The sequence below is a fragment of the Erythrolamprus reginae genome, chromosome 1, assembly GCF_031021105.1.
Source record: "Erythrolamprus reginae isolate rEryReg1 chromosome 1, rEryReg1.hap1, whole genome shotgun sequence".
In the NCBI taxonomy this organism is placed as follows: Eukaryota; Metazoa; Chordata; class Lepidosauria; order Squamata; family Dipsadidae; genus Erythrolamprus; species Erythrolamprus reginae.
Genome location: NC_091950.1, coordinates 45,794,430 through 45,815,937, shown reverse-complemented (window position 1 = coordinate 45,815,937; position 21,508 = coordinate 45,794,430). Strand labels below are relative to the sequence as shown.

The 21,508-nt window shown below is 44.6% G+C and overlaps 1 protein-coding gene across 10 annotated transcripts in view; it reads right to left on the bottom strand.

Moving 5' to 3' along the window:
- Positions 1-908: 908 nt before the first annotated feature.
- CEP170B (centrosomal protein 170B) overlaps positions 909-21,508 on the bottom strand; it is a 100,898-nt gene continuing 80,298 nt past the window's right edge. For 9 of the 10 annotated variants that reach the window (XM_070751418.1, XM_070751448.1, XM_070751428.1 and 6 more), the window contains 5 exons: positions 19,669-19,812; positions 19,398-19,486; positions 16,168-16,261; positions 8,394-8,445; positions 909-6,670 (listed from right to left, as the gene is read on the bottom strand). In XM_070751418.1, coding sequence (XP_070607519.1) covers positions 6,435-6,670; positions 8,394-8,445; positions 16,168-16,261; positions 19,398-19,486; positions 19,669-19,812 — 615 coding nt within the window. In that variant the 3' untranslated portion in view covers positions 909-6,434. The remainder of the gene's footprint in view (positions 6,671-8,393; positions 8,446-16,167; positions 16,262-19,397; positions 19,487-19,668; positions 19,813-21,508) is intronic. The other variant, XM_070751458.1, reaches the window with a different exon arrangement.

The following is a 21,508-nucleotide window of genomic DNA, read 5'->3' as shown; positions in this document are numbered from 1 at the left end:
CGGATGACGTCATCGGGCGGGAAAAACCATGGTGTAGAAAAAAAACCACGGACTATTTTTAAATTATTATTTTTTGAAAAACCGCGGTATAGCGTTTAGCGAAAATCGAGGCCACGAAAATCGAGGGATCACTGTAGTCTTCATTGGCCCATTATCCTACAATAATTTTAAAAATGGCTACCATTTTGGAATTAGCCCCACCTCAGGCCTCTACATGGCCTATAGATCAAATCAGATCTCTTGGCAACTATCGGAAAGCTGATTTCACAAACATAAAACTACTGTATTTCCCACCCACATGGACCCTTGATTGGTTTTCCCCCTTTTACAATGAGGAAGTAATTGTTATTAGATAAAAATGAAAGCTGGAGATTAAGGCCATTCTGATACCTACCAGGCTTCTTCAGCAGAAAAGTTACATGCCTGCAGTCAAGCATATTTGTTTGTTTGTTTTCATTCAATATGCAATGTTGTGCCTCTATATATCATATAAAGCTTTCATGGGGATTTTGTCCCTCTTCTTTGTGGAGAAGCAGAGCAATCTTGCAGTTCCTTCTAGCATGTTTCTATTTTTCCTCCTCTACCATAAGGATGATGCTGTTTTGGCTCCTAAAATGTTTACTCCAGGCTCACTTGCAACAGGTGAGTGAATGGTGGAAGACAGAACAGCAGCAATTCTCTAATCCTCCTCTTATTTGCTATGCATTTATTTCTTCCTTCCTTCCCTTGGTCCTCAGCATTTTATACCCGGAAATACGCCTGAAACCTTTAAAAGAAAATCTGTTCCTATAAGATTCAAACAGGTGTATATTTTTTTACCTTTCCCAACCTGAAGCCTCCAAAGATATTAGCTCAGACCTCTAACTTTGTATGGTAAACCTGCTATGAGAATGATTTAGTATAGCAAATTTGTGATATTATATAAAATAACCATTTATTTTGGTTTGAAAGACATCCACATTATTCAGAAACAAAACGGTACAGATAAACTGCCTGTCAAGCAAAATAAATTAATGTTTTTTAAAAAATTCTAAGACAAAGAGGAAAAAAGCATCCCATTGAAGGTCTGCAGGAATCAGATGGATCTTATAATTATACACAGTGTTTCAAAGAGGACATCAAAACGAAGTAAAAGATGAGCCAAAAATGAAAGTCACTAGTTTTGAGTTACACAAAGCTAAATTTCAGTAACTCTCATTCAGCTCAGTTTGCTTCAGTGTGGCATGCAGATCTAATGATGGCTGTGATAAAATGTTTTTAACAGTGGAAAACAGTTTCAGCAGTTGTTTAGGCACCACTGAGCAATAGACTCAAAAGAAAGTGAACAAGTTGTTTTCTGGACTTTGACAATGTCAAGATCATGGATTCATTTGGGGAGGAAGGGAGGGAGGAAGGAAAGGAAGGAAAGGAAGGAAAGGAAGGAGGGAAGGAAGGAAGGAAGGAAGGAATCCATTTACAAAAGTGGAAAATCAGTAGCAACTTGCACTCTCACTTCTTTCAAAAGTAGGTATTTGTAAACATTCAGAGCAAACATTTCCTTTGATTCATGTAAGGATGACTTGGAGAAATACACATTAGATTTTTAAAATGTACCATATATTTAAGACACTAATTGTATAGATTAAACTGAAGTGTGCATTTAAGATCTAAAATATCATGTAGAGATTTATCATTTCCAATTGGTTCCACAGTTTGTATTTGTTTGCTTTCATGTGGTGTAGGAAAAACACTTACCCGATTCATTTCTCTCAGGTGAAATAAGAATAAGAATAAGTTATTCCTTCTGCTAATGTACAGTTGGTCATTCTTGGAAACTTGCCTCTGAAATTTTTCCGTATTTGAATTGGACCCAGCCATAGAGGTAGTCCTCACTTAACAACTGCCCTGTTTAACAATTATTTAGCAGCACTGAAAACATAACTTTACAGACAGGGTCTGAATTTATGATAGTGCTGCATCCCAGAGTCATTTGATTTCCATTTACATGATTCATAGCTAACTTCCAATAACCAGAGTCAATGAAAAAGCTGGCATGAAATCATAAGTTGTAATCATGTGATGTCTTGCTTTATTGTGTCATAGCAACTGTGGTAAAGCAAGGACTATTGGCAAAAGAGCAGAATCATATGTACACACCTCTGCTTGAAATCTATACAAAAATTCTGAGACGGGCAAAAATTGCCCCCATTAACTGCTTTCATTCAGTGTTTCTACAACTGTATTTATTTAATCCATTTATGTTACTGCACGCTCTCAGACTATAGGGTAGTTTTATTTCCACCAGTATGAAGATGGCAGCATTCGTTTCAAACAGATAATTATCTCAATGAGCCATATTCATTCAATATTGATCAGTCATCTTAAGGGGGATAAGCTGCCCCCTCCACCTACCCCACACCCTTTTAAACTACTTTGAAGAAATCAAACATTTGTCACTAAACACTGAATGGTCTGGGCTTTATAATCCTTTGAAACTGGCTAGGCAAAATATAAAAGTTTTAATTACATTTTTAAAATTGTGTATCAGCAAGTAGGTCCCATTTATTTGACTTTCTGCTAATCGTAAAATCAAATAAATGGGACCTACTGGGATTAAAATGTTTAACAAATTGTATGCATATTGCACTAGATGGATCCAATATGAGAATATCAAAGCCACATGGCTTCTTCATTGATTCAAGTGTATCAGAAGTAAGAGGCAATTTATTTGTAATGTATTAAATAATAACCTTAATTTGTTTCAATTTTTGATTTTATGTGTAGGGTAAGCCCAAGTCTTTTTTACTACTTGTGAGCAAACCAGACTTCTATGTCCATGCCTTCTGGAAGTTCATACATAAATGTAGCACTGGATGAGGATAAATGCCTCACCCTAAACTTGAAAATTTATGAAACGAATGCTCAGCTGCGAATGTCCTTCCACATGTATTAAGATTGCATTTTCTAGAATTCCCCAGATAAATATTGCCTGGGAACTTGGAGAATTCTAAATTTTATGAATTTGCAATTCATTCTGTTGGGGAAAGTTGACTGACAAGATGGCAATAAATACAAAACTGCTTTTCTGGGGGGGGGGGGGTTCCTATGCTTACACAAACTCAGACTCTCTGCAACAGTATATTTGGAAGGTAATCTAAGGTAGACCTGGTGCTGGCAAATATGGATTTAGTGTGACTTCAATAATGAAGATGAAGAATTTTGATGCATTTACAAGGTTTGGGTTCTTAAAGACAGTGGAAAAATTTGCTGAGTGGCAAGAATCGACATGTGACATCTCTATGACTTAGACACGTTTACAAGAGACCATTAGGTACAATTAAATGGAAGCTGTATAAATGAATCTGTAAGTGGACCCGTTTCTAATGGGAAAAGTACAGGCAACTTTTATTTGGTGCCTCAACATCAATAGCAGCATTTACATTATTTCAACTCGTGCACAATCAAGTAAAATCCAATTGGATAGCAAAGATTTCCTCTGAGCAACTAAACTGAATTTTTTTCATTCATTTTCTAAACCAATTTTACTTCTATTAGAATTTAACATTTTAAATATGTTCTCTATTAGCAGGGGTCCCTAACTTCTGGGCTGCAACCCACTACCGGTCTGTGACCTATTCAGAAGCGAACCACATGAGAAATGGGCCAGTGCCCATGTGTACACACTCAACTTGTGTGAGCAGTGGGGTAGCGCATATGCACCCATGCATGCAGCTCAACTTGCTCAAGCTGTGTATGCATGTCGTAGGTGTGCCAGCCCACTGCTCATTCAAATTGAGCTGTGGGCTGGCCTGCCACTTGCACAATCCAGTTCCCTCCCCCTTCCCGCCAGGCCACCAAAATTGGGGACGGTTGCTCTGTAAATATATCCACACTATCCATCATTTTCAGACCTGAATAAAATTAGTGCCAATACAGTACTTCTATACTGCATTCATTTCTCAGCTGTATCAATTTCTTAATTGAATTCACTTCTCAACTGTATTTAATCTGGTGGTCTTCAACAATTATTTAAAAATTGTCAACTGATATCAATAAGTATTTAAAATAGTTAACAGTTTTAATCCCATCCCATTTAAACCATTGCTGATTTGACAAATGGAGAATTCATTTTAATTAGAAAAATGGGCATTTAAAAATGTTTGCAGTTATTCTTGATATTATTTATAATGTTTAGAATGGGCAAACATAAGACAATTATAATACTGTACTACTCACTTGACACATCATCAGCCAAAGACGTTTAAGCATCAAGGTTCAAGAAAGGATGACACCAATATTAGAAATTGTTTTGTGGTTGATCAAGTATTAATTCATGCTTTTTGTTCTTAGATGCTCAAATTCCCAGCACAGGAATATTGGATAACACTGAAAACTGGAGCAAATTAGTTTACCTTACATTAAACTTAAACTGTATTGTGTAATTTCTAAGATATATCCCAGAATCTACATTCATTTTGAGCAATTTTAAGGCAACAGCTACAATATCACCATTATTTGTGGCAACTTTTTGATAGTCCCCATCTTATAATTTGGAGTGGAACAGGATATGTGATTCTGTATGGCCAGCTCCAGAGGTCAGTGAACCCTGCTCTTTGATGGAACCAAACGTTCAGCATAATGTCTACTGCAGTGTTTCTCAACTTTGGCAATTTGAAGATGTGTGAACTCCAGCTCAGAGAATTCTCCAATCAGCATATCTTCAAGCTTCAAACACATCTTCAAACAGTCAAGGTTGAGAAACACTGGTCTACTGATACAACAAGCTACTTTTCCTATGTTGCGTGAGATACCCATTAACAATGAACCGAGCAAGAGGGGGTCATTTCATGGAGGCTTGTTAAGCATGCCTTGTTGAAGGTCCATCCCAACCCTGAAATTAGAAGGATATGGAGAAAGTCTATTTTTACTGCTCAAAACTGTTTTCCTAGAGGTACAAAAAAGCCTATACCTTTATTAGTGCATGAATGTCAGCGAGATTCAGACCAAGTATACGCATGCTGAGTTGTGGTTAGCTTAGATCCATACTACACAACAAGCCAGGATGAGCAACTTTTTCTGCCTAGCAGCCAAACTATATTTTTCTTCTCTGCCCAAGTCCCAAAAGGAAGATGATATCTGCCATCACTAAAGTAGCCTGAGCCATGATTTGGAAATACATTGTGTTACTGTGCAATTTATAGGCAAAATTGGTACCTTAAGCTTTGCAGAGCCCACCCCCCTCCCCCCCAATCTACACACACACACAACCAGGGAATATTGGCTTAAAGTTTCAAGCTGTGCATGGTCCAGAATGGCTCATCCACATAAACAAAATGAGATCCACACAACTGGGTTAAGCACAAGTATCTACTCTTGGGCTTAAGCCTAAGCATCACGCCAAACCCAAATCAAACAAGCCACATGGTGGCTTAGCAAGTTGTGATCATATTACTACAGTAGTTTATAGATGAATCTTGTGTTAGTTCAGATATTCTGGCTTAATTAACAGGCCATGATTAAAAATACAATGTGTAAACCTTGCCACCAACGTGCTGGGGAGATATGGTGATTACTTGCCCAGTTATGGAACATTTATTCTTATGCCCCTCTTTAAATAGCATATTTTAAAAAATCAGAGCACATAACCCTTTGTTACATGGAGACTAACATGATACAGTAAGAATTTGGCAACATGGATATATAAAATCTTGATTTGGTCATTGAATTTTCTCCTACAGAACTACTTATTTGGACTTTTTCAAATGAATCACATAGAGAAAACAATGCAACCATATTCACAGCTCTCGTCTCCACTCTTTTAACCCATGGAACAGTGAAAGCTGTATGACTGGAAGCAAAATTATTCAATATCATCTTTGCTTCCTCCTCGAAGACATTTTTAGGGCAACTGTTCCTGAATTTGTAAAAGTAAGTTATGCTCCCTCACTTTACCTGACAGTATGAAAAATAAATCCTGACCAACCCATTTGAATATTCCGTATTTAAAATTAATTTTACAGCACCAGCTATCCACTGTCTCAAAAAGTATATTTTCAAAATGGATTCTATATACAACTCAACCGATTGTTATGAACAGGCTATATCTGAGAACATATCAGAGCTTCAGCAATAGAGAATGAAGAATATGCAAGGTCTGCTTTGTTATGGCACAATAGAAGAATGGCACACCGAATTGCTTTCTGTTTAAAAAAAAATTCTCCTTTGGGTGTGTTGTTCCACACCATTAGCCTTTCTTCCCCCAAAAAGGGCTTCACCCAAACTTCAACTGCCCACATAGCAGAGATTGTATCTTTCCCCCCATTTGTGCAATGTGCTAACAATCTAAACAACTGTTCAACGTGGACTTGCCCACAACCACTCACACATGACTCATATGCAATACTAAACGCCACAGTAAATGACATACTACAAGATAAGCAATAGAAAATATTCTGTCAGATCACATATTTCTCCGCATCTGGAACAAATGTTTTATCCTGTAGGCCAGTAGGCCCAAAGTTTGATTTCTGAGTGTAATTTATTTTCTTGACAGGCGACAAAGACTCCAACACAGATCCAGAAGTGTTGTTGGCAGTCCTGACTTTAGCTGCTTCAGGCTGTAGCACAGAACAGGTCTTGTTATTGGTGAGCAAATCCAAGTTCCCACTTGGGTCAACGATAGCGTTTATAACTGCCAGAAAGGGAAAAAGAAGTATGATGAGCCCTCTTACTAAATTCCAGCCTACTTTTTCACTTGGTATTTGATACCTGAGTAACAATTGAGCACATGGACAGTGAATGCCTTTCATTTCAAAAGCATGATTTATGACTCATTTATGCCACCAGGCCTGGGGCCATTAGATTCATTGCCCCCTGGCCAATTAATGTGTTGTGAGAATGTTGAGTGTATGGGATGATTGGGTTTTTTAATGCTTTTTTTGAGTTGAATCCAATTATTAATTAATTGGATTCAAGATATTGTATATTGTTTATTATATGTTGTGAGCCGCTCCGAGTCCTCGGAGAGGAGCAGCATAGGAATCCAATAAATAAGTAAAATAAATAAATAAATGATCTCCAGGCAGATAAAATAGTGCTATGAAAGTTCATTTTGTTAAGCTGCTTTGCAAAGGCTGAATTATATTGCTTTGATTTATGTATGTATGTATGTATGTATGTATGTATGTATGTATGTATTTATTTATTTATTTATTTATTTATTTATTTATTTTGTCCAATACACAATGAGGGTTTTAGTGGGTATATATATACACATAGTGAAATACATGATGAAGGTTCTAGAGGAGATACTCATAGTAAAATATATCTAAGAAAGAATAGAAAAGAAGATATAGTAATAGACATATCAATGAAAGAATAGAAAAAGAGATATAGGAATAGAAGAAAGGTATAGGAGATATAGGAGAGCAAAAGGACAGGGGACGGAAGGCACTCTAGTCTATTGCACTTGTACTCCCCCCTTACTGACCTCTTAGGAATCAGGATAGATTGATAGATTTATATTGCTACCCCTCTCATATAAGTGACTCGGGTGGCTTACAATAAAATACATAAAATATACAATATAAAAATAAAATACATAGTTAGCATCATCTAACTAATTAATGTATCCACATACCGTAGCTAGGAGATAGGCATATGCCTTGCGCCCCAGGCTTGGGTACAAAACCAAATCTCAAAGGCCTTATGAATAATCCTTAAGTGAGAGTACTTGGGGCATTGATTGGTTGATTGATTGATTGACTGACTGATTGATTGATTTGATTTGTATACCGCCCTTCTCTGAAGACTCAGGGCGGCATACCTCTCCTGCTAGACAGGTAAAGACAATTGGGAACAGATGGTTCAGTCCTAAGCCATGAAGGGTTTTTAAAGGTGAATTGAATTAAAATACCCTGAATTGTAGCTGAAAGCATACTGGCAGCCAGTGCAACTGATGAAGCAGTGATGGCAGATGCACCAAGCAACTGGTTGCATTCTACACTAGTGGAAATACTAATGCCCCTTGAATGCAGATATAGGTTCATCCTCGCTTGAATGGAAGGGATATAAATTCTTCCATTCCCCATTATCCTGTCAGAGCCGAAGAAGCTTCTTGGATCAGAAGCAAAACGTTTTCAAAAGAAAAACAAGAAAGTCCAGTTGCCTCTGGAAAAAGCACCTTTGGGACAGGCATGATGTGGATGAGACAGAATCTCTACAGACCCTCACTTGAAGTTGCTCAGCAGACATTTTGTTCTATCTGAAGACCAAAGTCAACCTTGTTTTACATTCCGACACATGGCAAGTTGCAACATCTCCAGCTTTCTGTTTTTCAAAACTTAATCATATTCTATTTAAGGTTAATCATGTACATCAAAAAAAAAAGAACTATGAAGACAAATATTACAAACCTTCAAGTTGTTTTTGGACTCGGCGAAGCTCCTTCAAAATAGAGCTGATTTCCTAAATTTAAAAATTAAACATTGATGAACTTTAGCAAAATAAGCCTGTTTGTTGTCTACATCTTAAAAAATTAAATTAAACCAATTAATATCTAGTTTCATACTTAAATAGTTTTTGTTTTAAACAGCAAATTTAATTTATTTTAATTTAATTGACTTATATGTTGCCCAATCCCATGGGAGTCAGAGTGGCATCAACATATTTTCAAACATATTTCCATATATTTTCTCTGTGGAGAGGGGCAGCATACAAATCTAAATAATAATAATAATAATAATAACAACAACAACAACAACAACAACAACATATACCAACATAACATATCTGCTGCACGAATCCCAGCGACCAGTTAGGTCCCACAGAGTGGATCTTCTCCGGGTCCCGTCAACTAAACAATGTCACTTGGCAGGACCCAGGGGAAGAGCCTTCTCTGTGGCGGCCCCGACCCTCTGGAACCAACTCCCCCCAAAGATTAGAATTGCCCCCACCCTCCTTGCCTTTCGTAAGCTACTTAAAACCCACCTCTGCCATCAGGCATGGGGGAATTGAGATCCTCTTTCCCCTAAGCCTTTACAATTCTATGCATGGTATGTATGTATGTTTGGTTTTTATATTAATGGGTTTTTAATCGTTTTTAACATCAGATTACTATTGTACATTGTTTTTATTGTTGCTGTTAGCCGCCCCGAGTCTCCGGAGAGGGGCGGCATACAAATCAAATCAAATCAAATCAAATCAAATCAAATAAATAAATAAATAAATAAATAAATAAATAAATAAATATTTTATTTAAATTTACTTTTAAAGATTTACAAATGGATTTCAATATTAAAATTCTTTTTAGTTTTCACTATATTATTTTAAAATTCAAGTGCTGAGTTCCATAGTGCGAATCTTACCAATAGAAGAACCGTTGAACTTACCTGAACGGTCTTCTCGCTGCACTGCAAGGAGAGTCCAACATGGGTTAATCTACAGCCTATTGGAAGGGACTGAATTAAAAATTAGCATAAATAACCGGTCCAACCCCCATGCTGCCCTCTCTGGGTCAGTCTTATAATAAAACGAAGTCATAGTGTCAGTAAACCAAGGAACTTTATTCAACTGATTCAACAGAATCCAAACTTAACTATGAACGACCCTGTGACCCTGGGCCAACTAGCCGGGTGGGTTTGGACTCTCCTTGCAGTGCAGCGAGAAGACCGTTCAGGTAAGTGCAACGGTTCTTCTCCACTTGCACTGCTTCGGAGAGTCCAACATGGGATATACCCAAGCTTTAACCAATTAGGGAGGGAGAAGGCTGGACCAGGGGCGCAGAATCGGTGCAAACCCTCTGCAATACTCTGCGTCCAAAGGCCGCTTCAGCCGAAGCGAAACTGTCCAAACGGTAATGCTTGATAAACGTGTTGGGGGCAGCCCAGGTTGCTGCCCGGCAAATATCCTCAATAGGGGCCTGTGTCGCCCAGGCCGCTGATGTGGCCGCACTTCTTGTAGAGTGGGCCGTGATACCACTAGGTATTGGTGTGGATCCTGATTTATAGGCAGTGACGATGCAGCAGCGTATCCAACAGCTAATAGTCTTAGATGATACTTTATTCCCCATGGATGCCGGGAAATATGAGACGAACAGGGCCTCTGTTTTCCTGAAGGTGCTTGTCCGTCTTATGTATATTTTGAGGGCACGACGAACGTCTATCTTGTGCCACCGTAGTTCCAGTGGGTGTGACCCCTGGGCGCAAAAGTCCGGAATGATAATATCTTGTGATCTGTGGAAGACAGTATTCATTTTTGGTAAAAAGGAAGGGTCAGGTCTTAAGACTAACTTGTTTGTATGGAACATGCATAAGTCCGGTCTGATTGACAAGGCTGCGAGTTCGGAAACTCTCCTAGCTGATGTGATTGCTGTTAAGAATATCGTTTTCAACTATAGGAGTCGGAGTGGAATGTCCCGTAAAGGCTCAAAGGGGGGTCCTGTCAGCGCCTGTAGGACCAGTGGTAAGTCCCATGTAGGGAATCTATGTACGGTAGGGGGTCTGATGTTCGATGCCCCTTTAATAAAGTCCCGAATCCATGGGTGCTGTGAAATTGGGCGAGAAAAGTTCATGTTCAGAATTGTGGCTATAGCTGACGCTTGTCTGCGGAGTGTGTTGGGTGACAATCCTTTGTCCAACCCAGCCTGTAAGAATTCGAGGATCTGGATTACGGATGGGGATTGCGGGTCCTGATTTTGATTTCTGCAAAATGTACAGTATGCCCTCCATGTGGCCTGATAAATACGGGTCGTGGAGGGCCTGCGAGCTGCCTGCATGGTGTTTATCACTCTGTCCGGTAGCTGCTCTTTTCTCAATCTCTCCCCCTCAAGTGCCACATGGCAAGACTCCACCACTGAGGGTCTGGGTGATAAATTGACCCCTGTGTCAGTACCACTTTGTGGTGTGGGATTCGCCAGGGGGAGGACATCGAGAGGCTGATCAAATCCGCGAACCAAGGACGCCTGGGCCAAAACGGGGCTACCAAGAGGATCTCTGCTTGCTCTTGTAACAGCTTGCTGACCACTCTTGGGATCAGGCAGGTTGGGGGAAAGGCATATAGCAGCCCTTCCGGCCACGGGCATGACAGTGCATTGGTTTGTTCTGCTCCCGGTGATGGGAACCGTGAAAAGAACCTGGGCAATTGATTGTTGTGATGAGTGGCAAACAGGTCCACTTCTGGTGTCCCGTATCTGTGTATGATCTCTAGGAACAGGTCCCTGCCCAGGCTCCACTCTGCCAGGTTTATGGTGGTCCGGCTGAGCCAATCTGCTTGAAGGTTTGAAATGCCGGATATGTGCTCCGCTCGTAGTGATACTAGATGTCGTTCTGCCCATTTGAACAGAGACTGGGATTCCCGCATCAGGCGGCCCGATCTTGTGCCCCCCTGATGGATGATGTGTGCTCTCGTTGCCACATTGTCTGTGAGGATCAGTACGTTCTGACCTCTTACCTGCGCTGTGAAATGTCTGAGAGTGAGGTGAACAGCTCTGAGCTCCAGGTAATTGATGTTTGGGCATGTGAGCTCCTCTGGGTTCCAAAGTCCCTGAGCCACTCCCATATCGGAGTGTGCTCTCCAGCCCGAGAGACTTGCGTCCGTTGTTATAGTTATCTCTTGTTGTGGTAGGAACGGTGATCCTTGTGAAAGGGCTGATGACGTCCACCAAGGGAGTGATCGCCACACCTCTTGTGAAATTGTTACTGTTGTGGAAGAGTGACTCATTGGGTTCCTCTGAAAGGGAATGAGGAACCATTGTAGAGGCCTGGCATGGAGCCTGGCCCAAGGTAGAATGTCTATACAAGATATGAGTACTCCCAACAGTTGAGAAAGGAATGCTAAGGTCGGTGAATGGTTGCGTTGTAACTGTGTGATCAAGGCTCTGACCTTGGTCTGGCGTTCTGCTGAGAGGAAAACTGTGCCGGTAGTGGTGTCTATGTTGGTACCCAGGTGAGGTAGGTACCTTGTTGGTGTAAGATGGCTCTTTTGATAATTGATGGAGAAACCGAGATGTTCCAATGTCCTCATGGTTTCCGTCAGGTCGTGACAAGCCCGTCCGGGACTGTTGGAGAGTATGATGATATCGTCCAAATACGCCATAAGGTGTAATGGATGTGACCTGAGATGTGCTGTGAGTATGTCCAGCAACTTCGTGAATGTCCTGGGTGCTGATGACAGACCGAAGGGCATGGCCTTGTACTGGAAATGTTGGTTTTCAAGGTAAAAGCGAAGATATTTCCTGTAATCCTGATGTACTGGGATATGTAGGTATGCCTCTTTGAGGTCTATTGACGTCAGCCAATCCCCTTGTCTTATTGCTGCTAATATTGTCTTTAATGAATGCATTTTGAAACGCCGGTATCTGATATATATGTTTAGTTGTTTCAAATTTAGTATGAGGCGGCAGCCCCCGGAGGCCTTGGGCACTATGAACACGATGGAGTAGTAGCCCTGTCCCTCTTGATGGACAGGGACCTTCTTGATGGCACGGATTTGGAATAGGTGGTCGATCTCTTGGTACAGGAGGTTGGGTTTGAGGTTGTTGAGAATTACTGGACATGGCAGGAATCTGCTGGGAGGTTTTTGGATGAAATCCAGGGTGAGACCGTGGGCTATTGTATTTAGAGCCCAAGAGTCTGTAGATATAGCTTCCCAGGAGGCGGTGAAGTGTTGTAGCCGTCCTCCTATAGGAAAGGTCTCGATGGAGTCATTTGTTTCTTCGATAGCCTCCCCTGTTGGAGCCTCTGTAGGTTTTCCTTGTTTGTTGGAATTGTCTATTCCGATCTCCGAAACCACCCCTGTCCGCTCTGTATGAGGGTTGAGAGTATGACCCCTGGGTGTACGACCTTCCAACCTGGGGTATATCGGAGGAGGCCTCTGCCCGAAAGGGTGGGCGTCTGAAGTACGGGGTGGCCCGTCTCTCCTGCCTTCTATAGGTTCTGGGTAAGACTTTCTTTTTGTCTTTATCCTCTATGAGGACCTTGTCAAGCGATTCGCCGAACAATTTTGTTCCATCAAATGGGGCTGAGCCCAGACGCCATTGGGGATTTGGCGTCCGCCTGCCATGTTCTGAGCCATAGTAGGCAGCGAGCTGACTGATTTGCTGCTAGGGCCCGTGAAGAAAAACGGGAAGCCGATAGAGTGGCGTCCGCAGAGATTTCCGCAGAGATGGTCTTGCCTCAAGCGACCATCCTCCGGTCCTAGCCTCGTGAGCATGTCCTGGAGCCATAGGACCGAAGCTCGGTTAAAAAATGATGCTGCTGAGGCTGCTTTAAGGGCCCATGCGGTCATCTGATGGGCTTTTTTGTTTATGCCCTCAGCTCTGCGGTCTTCAGGTTTTAGACCGTCCGCCACCTCTGATGGAACGAGCACATTGGAGACAAGAGCTGCTACAGGAGCATCGACAGATGGAAATTCCAGTAAATTTTCTAATTCTGGTTCAAAGGCGTAGAATTTTCGCTCAGAGGCTGTGGGGCCTAGAGCGCCTGCTGGGTATTGCCAAGGTCTTTTAACGTTATCCAAGAAGAGCTTGGGAGCCGGTATGCAGTCTGCATCTCTCTGGGTTTCAGTAATTACCCTTGAGGATGGATGAGTGGCCTCTGCTGAGTCAGTGGGCTTGTCAGGTGTGCCCAAGGCGATGGCTAGTTTAGCCTTGTTCAGAAGCACTCGAAAAATGGAGGGCCTAAAGAGGCCAGTATATGTTGGCGGTTCTGGAGGTGCTCCCTCATCCTCTGACAGACCATCATCTGGTTCAGAGCCATGCTCCCTAAAGCCCTGATCCTCCTGAAAGGATTCATGTGTAGGAGACAGGGGGGCTGGGGCTGCCCATATATTTCTCTGAAGAGAGGGAGGAGGGCGAGGAGAAGCAGGAGGGGCACTGGAAATCTGTTGTTGGGCACCAGCCACTATGCCATGGGAGTAGGCGGAGGCAATCATGTCCTGCAGGGCAGGTGGTAGGCGTTGCCAAGTGTCTGGGGAAGATCTGAGGCCAGCCGCTGTAGGGGTGAATGTGGCTGTTGGCATTGGTTGGGATGCCATGTGCCATGGAGAAGAGGAAGAAGAAGGCCTGGTGCATTCTGGCCTAGCTGGCTCTGGCACCTGGGCTGGTCCTCCAAACCTATCCAGTGACCAGTCCCTGTCAGTAGCTGACCCAATTCCCTCTGGGAGTCTCAGGGGGTAGTACCTGTTGTTGCTGGTACATTCTGACTTGGCACTGGTGGCAGGGCCGCTTGTCTTTGTGCCTCCAATTGCTCCTCTAGAGCTTTGATGCGCCTCTCAGCATCCCTCATTGCAGAGGAGGATTGGGAGCCTTTGGATTTGGCCTTGGTAGAGTGAGTCTTCTCCTTGGCCTTTATCATCGGGGCTTCTGTCGTCCCCTGTTGAGCTGGGTCAGCCATGCCAGCGTTTTTAGCTCTCCGAGGTATAAACCGGCAATTATTGTTGCGTTCGTGCAAATTATGCCTCGAAAATGGCCGCCGCTATTAAGCTCTGTCTCTTCCTGTGTCAGAGGTGACATCCGCCCTCCTTGGAGTGACTCGGCTGTCCGTCATGGTTTCAAAATGGTGGGCGGGACTGGCTCCCAAAATGGCGGCCCCCTGTGACCAGCGCCCTGATAGTAATGGCCGCGCCCATTGCTTTTGCCGTTACCAACGGCGCGCAATCTCCAGGGCTGCCCGGCCCGGCGCTTCTTTTTGGCAGGAGATTCGACTCTGGCCGTCTTCTCCTGTCTGTTCGGCTCTCGGCGGTCGCTCCGAACGGAGGTATGGCCGCGCAGGCCGGGGACCTCGTTCACTGGGCGACACCCGGTCCTTGGAGCTGTACCCTCGCAGGGAAAAGGCTCCGACCTGGGGGGAGAGAAGTGGGCATTACTCCACAGAGCAGGGGCCCAAACCATCGAAGTAGGTCACTCCTGAAAGACAAAAACAGAAAGAAAACTGTTAGTAGCATATAATAAAATGTACAAATAAGAAATAAATCAACAAAATTACATCTAATTATACAGTAAGACTACAAGAGTCATAGAAGGAAAACTCATGAGTCCCTCCACTATGACTGAGTTTTTTAGACTGACCCAGAGAGGGCAGCATGGGGGTTGGACCGGTTATTTATGCTAATTTTTAACTCAGTCCCTTCCAATAGGCTGTAGATTAACCCATGTTGGACTCTCCGAAGCAGTGCAAGTGGAGAATATATGTTTATTTACATGCTTACACAAAAGTAAAAATATGCAAAAGAAATAAATTAAAATCCAAATCCTGTGTTAATCCCACATTTTGATTTTTGACTTTCAGATTCATTCCAAGACTTTCAGTACTTTATATATACAGTGGAACCTCGACATACGAGCAGCTCTACTTACGAGCTACTCGAGATAAGAGCTGTGAGGGGAGCGACATTTTTGTTCGCCTCCCGAGCTCACATTCGGGATACGAGCGCCAAGGAGCTGTCTCCTGAAGCCGAACGCTAACTTCCGCGTTCGGCTTCAGGATACAGCTCCTTGGCGCTCGTATCCCGCGTGTTTTAAAAGGTTGCAGCCGGCCTGGGGGGCTCGCTGGGGTGCTGGCAAGCCCCCCAGGCCAGCTGCAACCTTTTAAAACACGCGTGCCGCTTCGCAGCTGTCTCCTGAAGCCGAACGCGGAAGTTAGCGTTTGGCTTCAGGAGACAGCTGCGAAGTGGCGCGCGTGTTTTAAAACGTCGCAGCCGGCCTGGGGGGCTCGGGGGGAAGCCCCCGAGCCCCCCAGGCCGGCTGCGACGTTTTAAAACACGCGCGCCACTTCGCAGCTGTCTCCTGAAGCCGAACGCGGAAGTTAGCGTTTGGCTTCAGGAGACAGCTGCGAAGTGGCGCGCGTGTTTTAAAACGTCGCAGCCGGCCTGGGGGGCTCAGGGGGAAGCCCCCGAGCCCCCCAGGCCGGCTGCGATGTTTTAAAACACCCGCGCCGCTTCGCAGCTGTCTCCTGAAGCCAAACGCTAACTTCCACGTTCGGCAGCAGCGGGTTTTTTTGTTGTTGCACGGATTAATTGACTTTACATTGTTTCCTATGGGAAACAATGTTTTGTCATACGAGCGTTCCGACTTACGAGCCTCCTTCCGGAACCAATTAGTCTCGTAAGTCGGGGTTCTACTGTAAATCCAACAAGTTCATCAATGCATATTTTTAATAGCAAAACACATAATTTAAGAAAATGATTCCCCACCTTGTTTGATGTCTTTAAAATTGGCACTTCATTTTCAGAATTAATTTTGGCTTCCATTTCTTCCCATGTCCTCTCAGTATTCTGGAACAGAATTCTGATACAAGTACATTAATGTTGTTACTTCAAAAGTATAAAACAAACCTTCATAAATAAGTGCTTTTAATTTATTGTAACTATAAAATAATACATCATCATATTCAGATGTGGACTACCGATAAATACAGTGATCCCTCGATTTTCGCGATCTCGATCTTCGCGAAACACTATACAGTGAACCCTCGATCATCGCGAGGGTTCCGTTCCAGGACCCCACGCGATGATCGATTTTTAGCGAAGTAGCGGTGCGGAAGTAAAAACACCATCTGCGCGTGCGCAGATGGTGTTTTTGCTTCCACTGCCGCCCGCCCAAAAGCGCGCGCTTTCCCCAGCAACGCGCGCGCTTTCCCCAGCAACGCGTGCGCGGTGGAGACTCCCTAGATCCGCTCCCCAGCTGGGGAGCGGATCTAGGGAGTCCCCACCGCGCGCGCGTTGCTGGGGAAAGCGCGCGCGTTTGGGGACTCCCTAGATCCGCTCCCCAGCTGGGGAGCGGATCTAGGGAGTCCCCACCGCGCGCGCGTTGCTGGGGAAAGCGCGCGCGTTTGGGGACTCCCTAGATCCGCTCCCCAGCTGGGGAGCGGATCTAGGGAGTCCCCACCGCGCGCGCGTTGCTGGGGAAAGCGCGCGCGTTGCTGGGGAAAGCGCGCGCGTTTGGGGACTCCCTAGATCCGCTCCCCAGCTGGGGAGCGGATCTAGGGAGTCCCCACCGCGCGCGCGTTGCTGGGGAAAGCGCGCGCGTTTGGGGACTCCCTAGATCCGCTCCCCAGCTGGGGAGCGGATCTAGGGAGTCCCCACCGCGCGCGCGTTGCTGGGGAAAGCGCGCGCGTTTGGGGACTCCCTAGATCCGCTCCCCAGCTGGGGAGCGGATCTAGGGAGTCCCCACCGCGCGCGCGTTGCTGGGGAAAGCGCGCGCGTTGCTGGGGAAAGCGCGCGCGTTTGGGGACTCCCTAGATCCGCTCCCCAGCTGGGGAGCGGATCTAGGGAGTCCCCACCGCGCGCGCGTTGCTGGGGAAAGCGCGCGCGTTTGGGGACTCCCTAGATCCGCTCCCCAGCTGGGGAGCGGATCTAGGGAGTCCCCAAACGCGCGCGCGTTGCTGGGGAAAGCGCGCGCGTTTGGGGACTCCCTAGATCCGCTCCCCAGCTGGGGAGCGGATCTAGGGAGTCCCCACCGCGCGCGCGTTGCTGGGGAAAGCGCGCGCGTTGCTGGGGAAAGCGCGCGCGTTTGGGGACTCCCTAGATCCGCTCCCCAGCTGGGGAGCGGATCTAGGGAGTCCCCACCGCGCGCGCGTTGCTGGGGAAAGCGCGCGCGTTTGGGGACTCCCTAGATCCGCTCCCCAGCTGGGGAGCGGATCTAGGGAGTCCCCACCGCGCGCGCGTTGCTGGGGAAAGCGCGCGCGTTTGGGGACTCCCTAGATCCGCTCCCCAGCTGGGGAGCGGATCTAGGGAGTCCCCACCGCGCGCGCGTTGCTGGGGAAAGCGCGCGCGTTGCTGGGGAAAGCGCGCGCGTTTGGGGACTCCCTAGATCCGCTCCCCAGCTGGGGAGCGGATCTAGGGAGTCCCCACCGCGCGCGCGTTGCTGGGGAAAGCGCGCGCGTTTGGGGACTCCCTAGATCCGCTCCCCAGCTGGGGAGCGGATCTAGGGAGTCCCCAAACGCGCGCGCGTTGCTGGGGAAAGCGCGCGCGTTTGGGGACTCCCTATATCCGCTCCCCAGCTGGGGAGCGGATCTAGGGAGTCCCCAAACGCGCGCGCTTTCCCCAGCTGGGGAGCGGAGCTGGGATGTCCCCAAGCGCGTGCCGCCCGCCCGCCCACGCCGTTGCTCGCGCCGCCGCTGGGGTCTTACGGGGGCAAGAGGGGGAAGACCCAGGGAAGCCTCTGCCCGGCGGGGAAACTCCACCATCTATGCATGCGTGGAAGGGCACGCATGCGCAGATGGTGGAGTTTACTTCCTGGTTGAAAACTCGCGAAATAGCCCTTTCGCGATACTTGAACACGCGAAACTCGAGGGTTCACTGTATCGCGATTTTTCAAAAAATATTAATTAAAAATATTTTCCCACCCGATGACGTCACTCTCTTCCTTTCTCATCTTTCTTTCTCTCTCTCTTTCTCTATCTTGCTTCTTCCTCTCTCACACTCTCTTCCTCCCTCTCTCATCTCTTTCTTTCCTTCTCTCTCTTTCTCTATCTCTCCCCCTCTTGCTCTCGAGCGGCACGTGGGCGGCGGGGAAGACTCAGGGAAGGTTCCTTTGGCCGCCCAGCAGCTGATCTGCTCGGCAGCGCCGCAGCAGCGAGGAGCCGAAGATCCGGGTTTCCCCTTTGCGTGGGCGGCGGGGAAACCCGGATCTTTGGCTCCTCGCTGCTGCGGCGCTGCCGAGCAGATCAGCTGCTGGGCGGCCGAAGGAACCTTCCCTGGGTCTTCCCAGGTGCGGAAGTAAAAACACCATCTGCGCATGCGCGGCCATGGAAAAAAAGGGTGCGCATGCGCAGATGGTGTTTTTACTTCCGCACCACTATATCGCGAAAAATCGATTATCGCGAGGGGTCTTGGAACGGAACCCTCGCGATAATCGAGGGATCGCTGTATTTCCTTAAAATAGCCACCACAACTAATACCTTCCCTGTTTTTTCTGGTAAGTCTCCCATCCAAGTTTGTCCCTGCTTAGCTTTTCTAAAGTTGCCCAGGTTTGGCTTGATATGGATATACACTTACAGAATTTTAAATCGCACTTATAAAAATCAAATGTTTTGTAGTAGTATCTCTGTACCCTATGTTTCACTACACCTGAATGCTACAAATTATCTATACCAAATTATGCTGATAAACTGGCCATTTGAAAGCATATTTGGTCAGTTAATTGATTTAAAAAGTAAGTTAATTATTAATATTTAAATCATATTGGATAAATTCCAGGCATAATTATTTGAAATAAGTTCCAAAAGTTCAAGGAGCCATGTTCAAGATTATGATATAAAACGTAATACTCTAATGAAGATACAAATGCCCATTTTAATTCTCTCCTAAATTGAGAGCCAGTATTAATTAGTGTCACTTTTAACTCTGGTATGAAATGCTCGTCTCCAGGATCCATAAGTGGTTACACAAGAGAGCCATGTAGATTGGCATCATACACTCACTTCATTTTCTCTGCCAAATTTTCTGTATTTTCCCGAATGGTATGAGATAACTGGGACACAGGGTTTAGCATCAAATTGTCAAAGATCACCTGGAATACAATTACCAAAACAAATTTCAAAGACAGCATTCTTAAAGTGAGTATTTTTGATAACCTTCACCCAGTTATTCATGGAACTGATGGTCTCATTTGGAAGTAGTTTCATACATCTCTATCTTAGACATGGGAGGGATGTAATTTCCTATACTTCCATGAAATGGAAATACACTTGCCTCTTCCCTGTTTCTTATCCGTGTTCTTTTTGTGATATCCTCCTCCCGGCTGTCATTCATATTTTGGTCAAAATCACGGAATCCCAATGAACCAGGAGGCACCTTTTGGAAGTTTAGACTTGCTTCTGGTATATGCTGTACCAGCTTAAGAATAAAAAATAAATGCTGAATTGAATTATCTAGTTGGCAATATAAGAAAGAAGTAACAAGCAACTACGGCGTGATCTTCTAATACCAGTTTTCTTCATCTAGGTGGGAGCAACACATTACGTGCAGAGAAGCTATTGAAAATGACACACGGTGTTGAGTTTATCTCTTTCATTTCTATAAAGCATTGCACAATTTACCCGGTGACTCAACATTAAGTAGTTTGTTTGAAATACTCCCTTGGGTAACATTTGTTGGGGGTCGAGGGAAAGGGAGGGTTTTGCCTTCTCTTTCTGCTCAAGATCCCCATGGACAATTGGTGGGCCACTGTGTGACACAGAATGCTGGACTCGATGGGCTTTGGCCTGATTCAGCAGGATTCTTCTTATGTTCTTATAGAAACATAGAAACATAGAAGACTGACAGCAGAAAAAGACCTCATGGTCCATCTAGTCTGCCCTTATACTATTTCCTGTATTTTATCTTACAATGGATATATGTTTATCCCAGGCATGTTTAAATTCAGTTACTGTGGATTTACCAACCACGTCTGCTGGAAGTTTGTTCCAAGGATCTACTACTCTTTCAGTGAAATAATGTTTACTTACTGTAGCTCTATGTCACTGCCTGCAAATGGTGGCAAAATTCACAATAGAAATGATACCACATCTTTAGTAAATATTGTACTATCCAACATAGGAGTGTCATTTTCACTAGCTTTCAATACAATAGATTTTGCTAGTACTATCCAATCATTCCAAAATATTAGAATCTCTTTTCAAATCACTCACTAGCATCAGATGACATGTTACATTAATAATTAATCAACTGTAGAAGACAGTCGACATTCAATGGACTTAAGTCATTTTATCAATTAAAACTTTCCTTTAGAGAGGGGTTTCAGCTTTGTTTAGTTTGCTGTTTAGGAAATATGAATGTGAAATGCACTTAAGATTTCATGTACATAATCCTAACAAGACACCATTTTCTACTCATGGAGCTTTTTAAAAACACATATTTGCAATTTTACTAAAGCCCCTACAATATATCCATTCCTAGTGGCTCTTCCTCGAACTTCAGTATCCTGGAAACCCATGAGAAATAAACGAGGAATACGAACAGGGGCAAGATTCACAATTGCAAGAATAATGCATGCAGTTGCAATTGTAGATGATAGGTCGCTCAGACAAGGCTTCTCTGAATGCATAAACATTTGAAGGGCAAAAGGTAGCAGCACACATGCCCTCCCTTCTGCGCATTCAACAAACACAACAAGTGTGTGACATCTAAACTTGCCCATACCGTGACATGGTTTTATCCAATGTATGTGGATCATGTGGAGGTAATGATAGGGAGAAGGAGAGAGAAATGATCATTCCCAACCGAGTACAGGTAGTCCTCGCTTAGTGACCTTGCAAACTTGCAATGAACACCTGGGTCCAACGTTGCGGCATCCAGGCCACACACACCTTTCTGGTCATGCAATCATGGTTAGGCGTTTAGCAATTGGGCAGCACTTATAGCTACCTGCAGCATCCTCGTTACTTCTAGTTTCCAGCAAAAACAATGGGTGAACAATGGGTTTATTTAGCGGCCGTTGTTCACTTAGCAACCATGGTGTTTGATTCATGACCATCTACTTAATGAGCACTACAAATGTCTAGAAATCAGGGCAACCTGCTTCACAACTGGC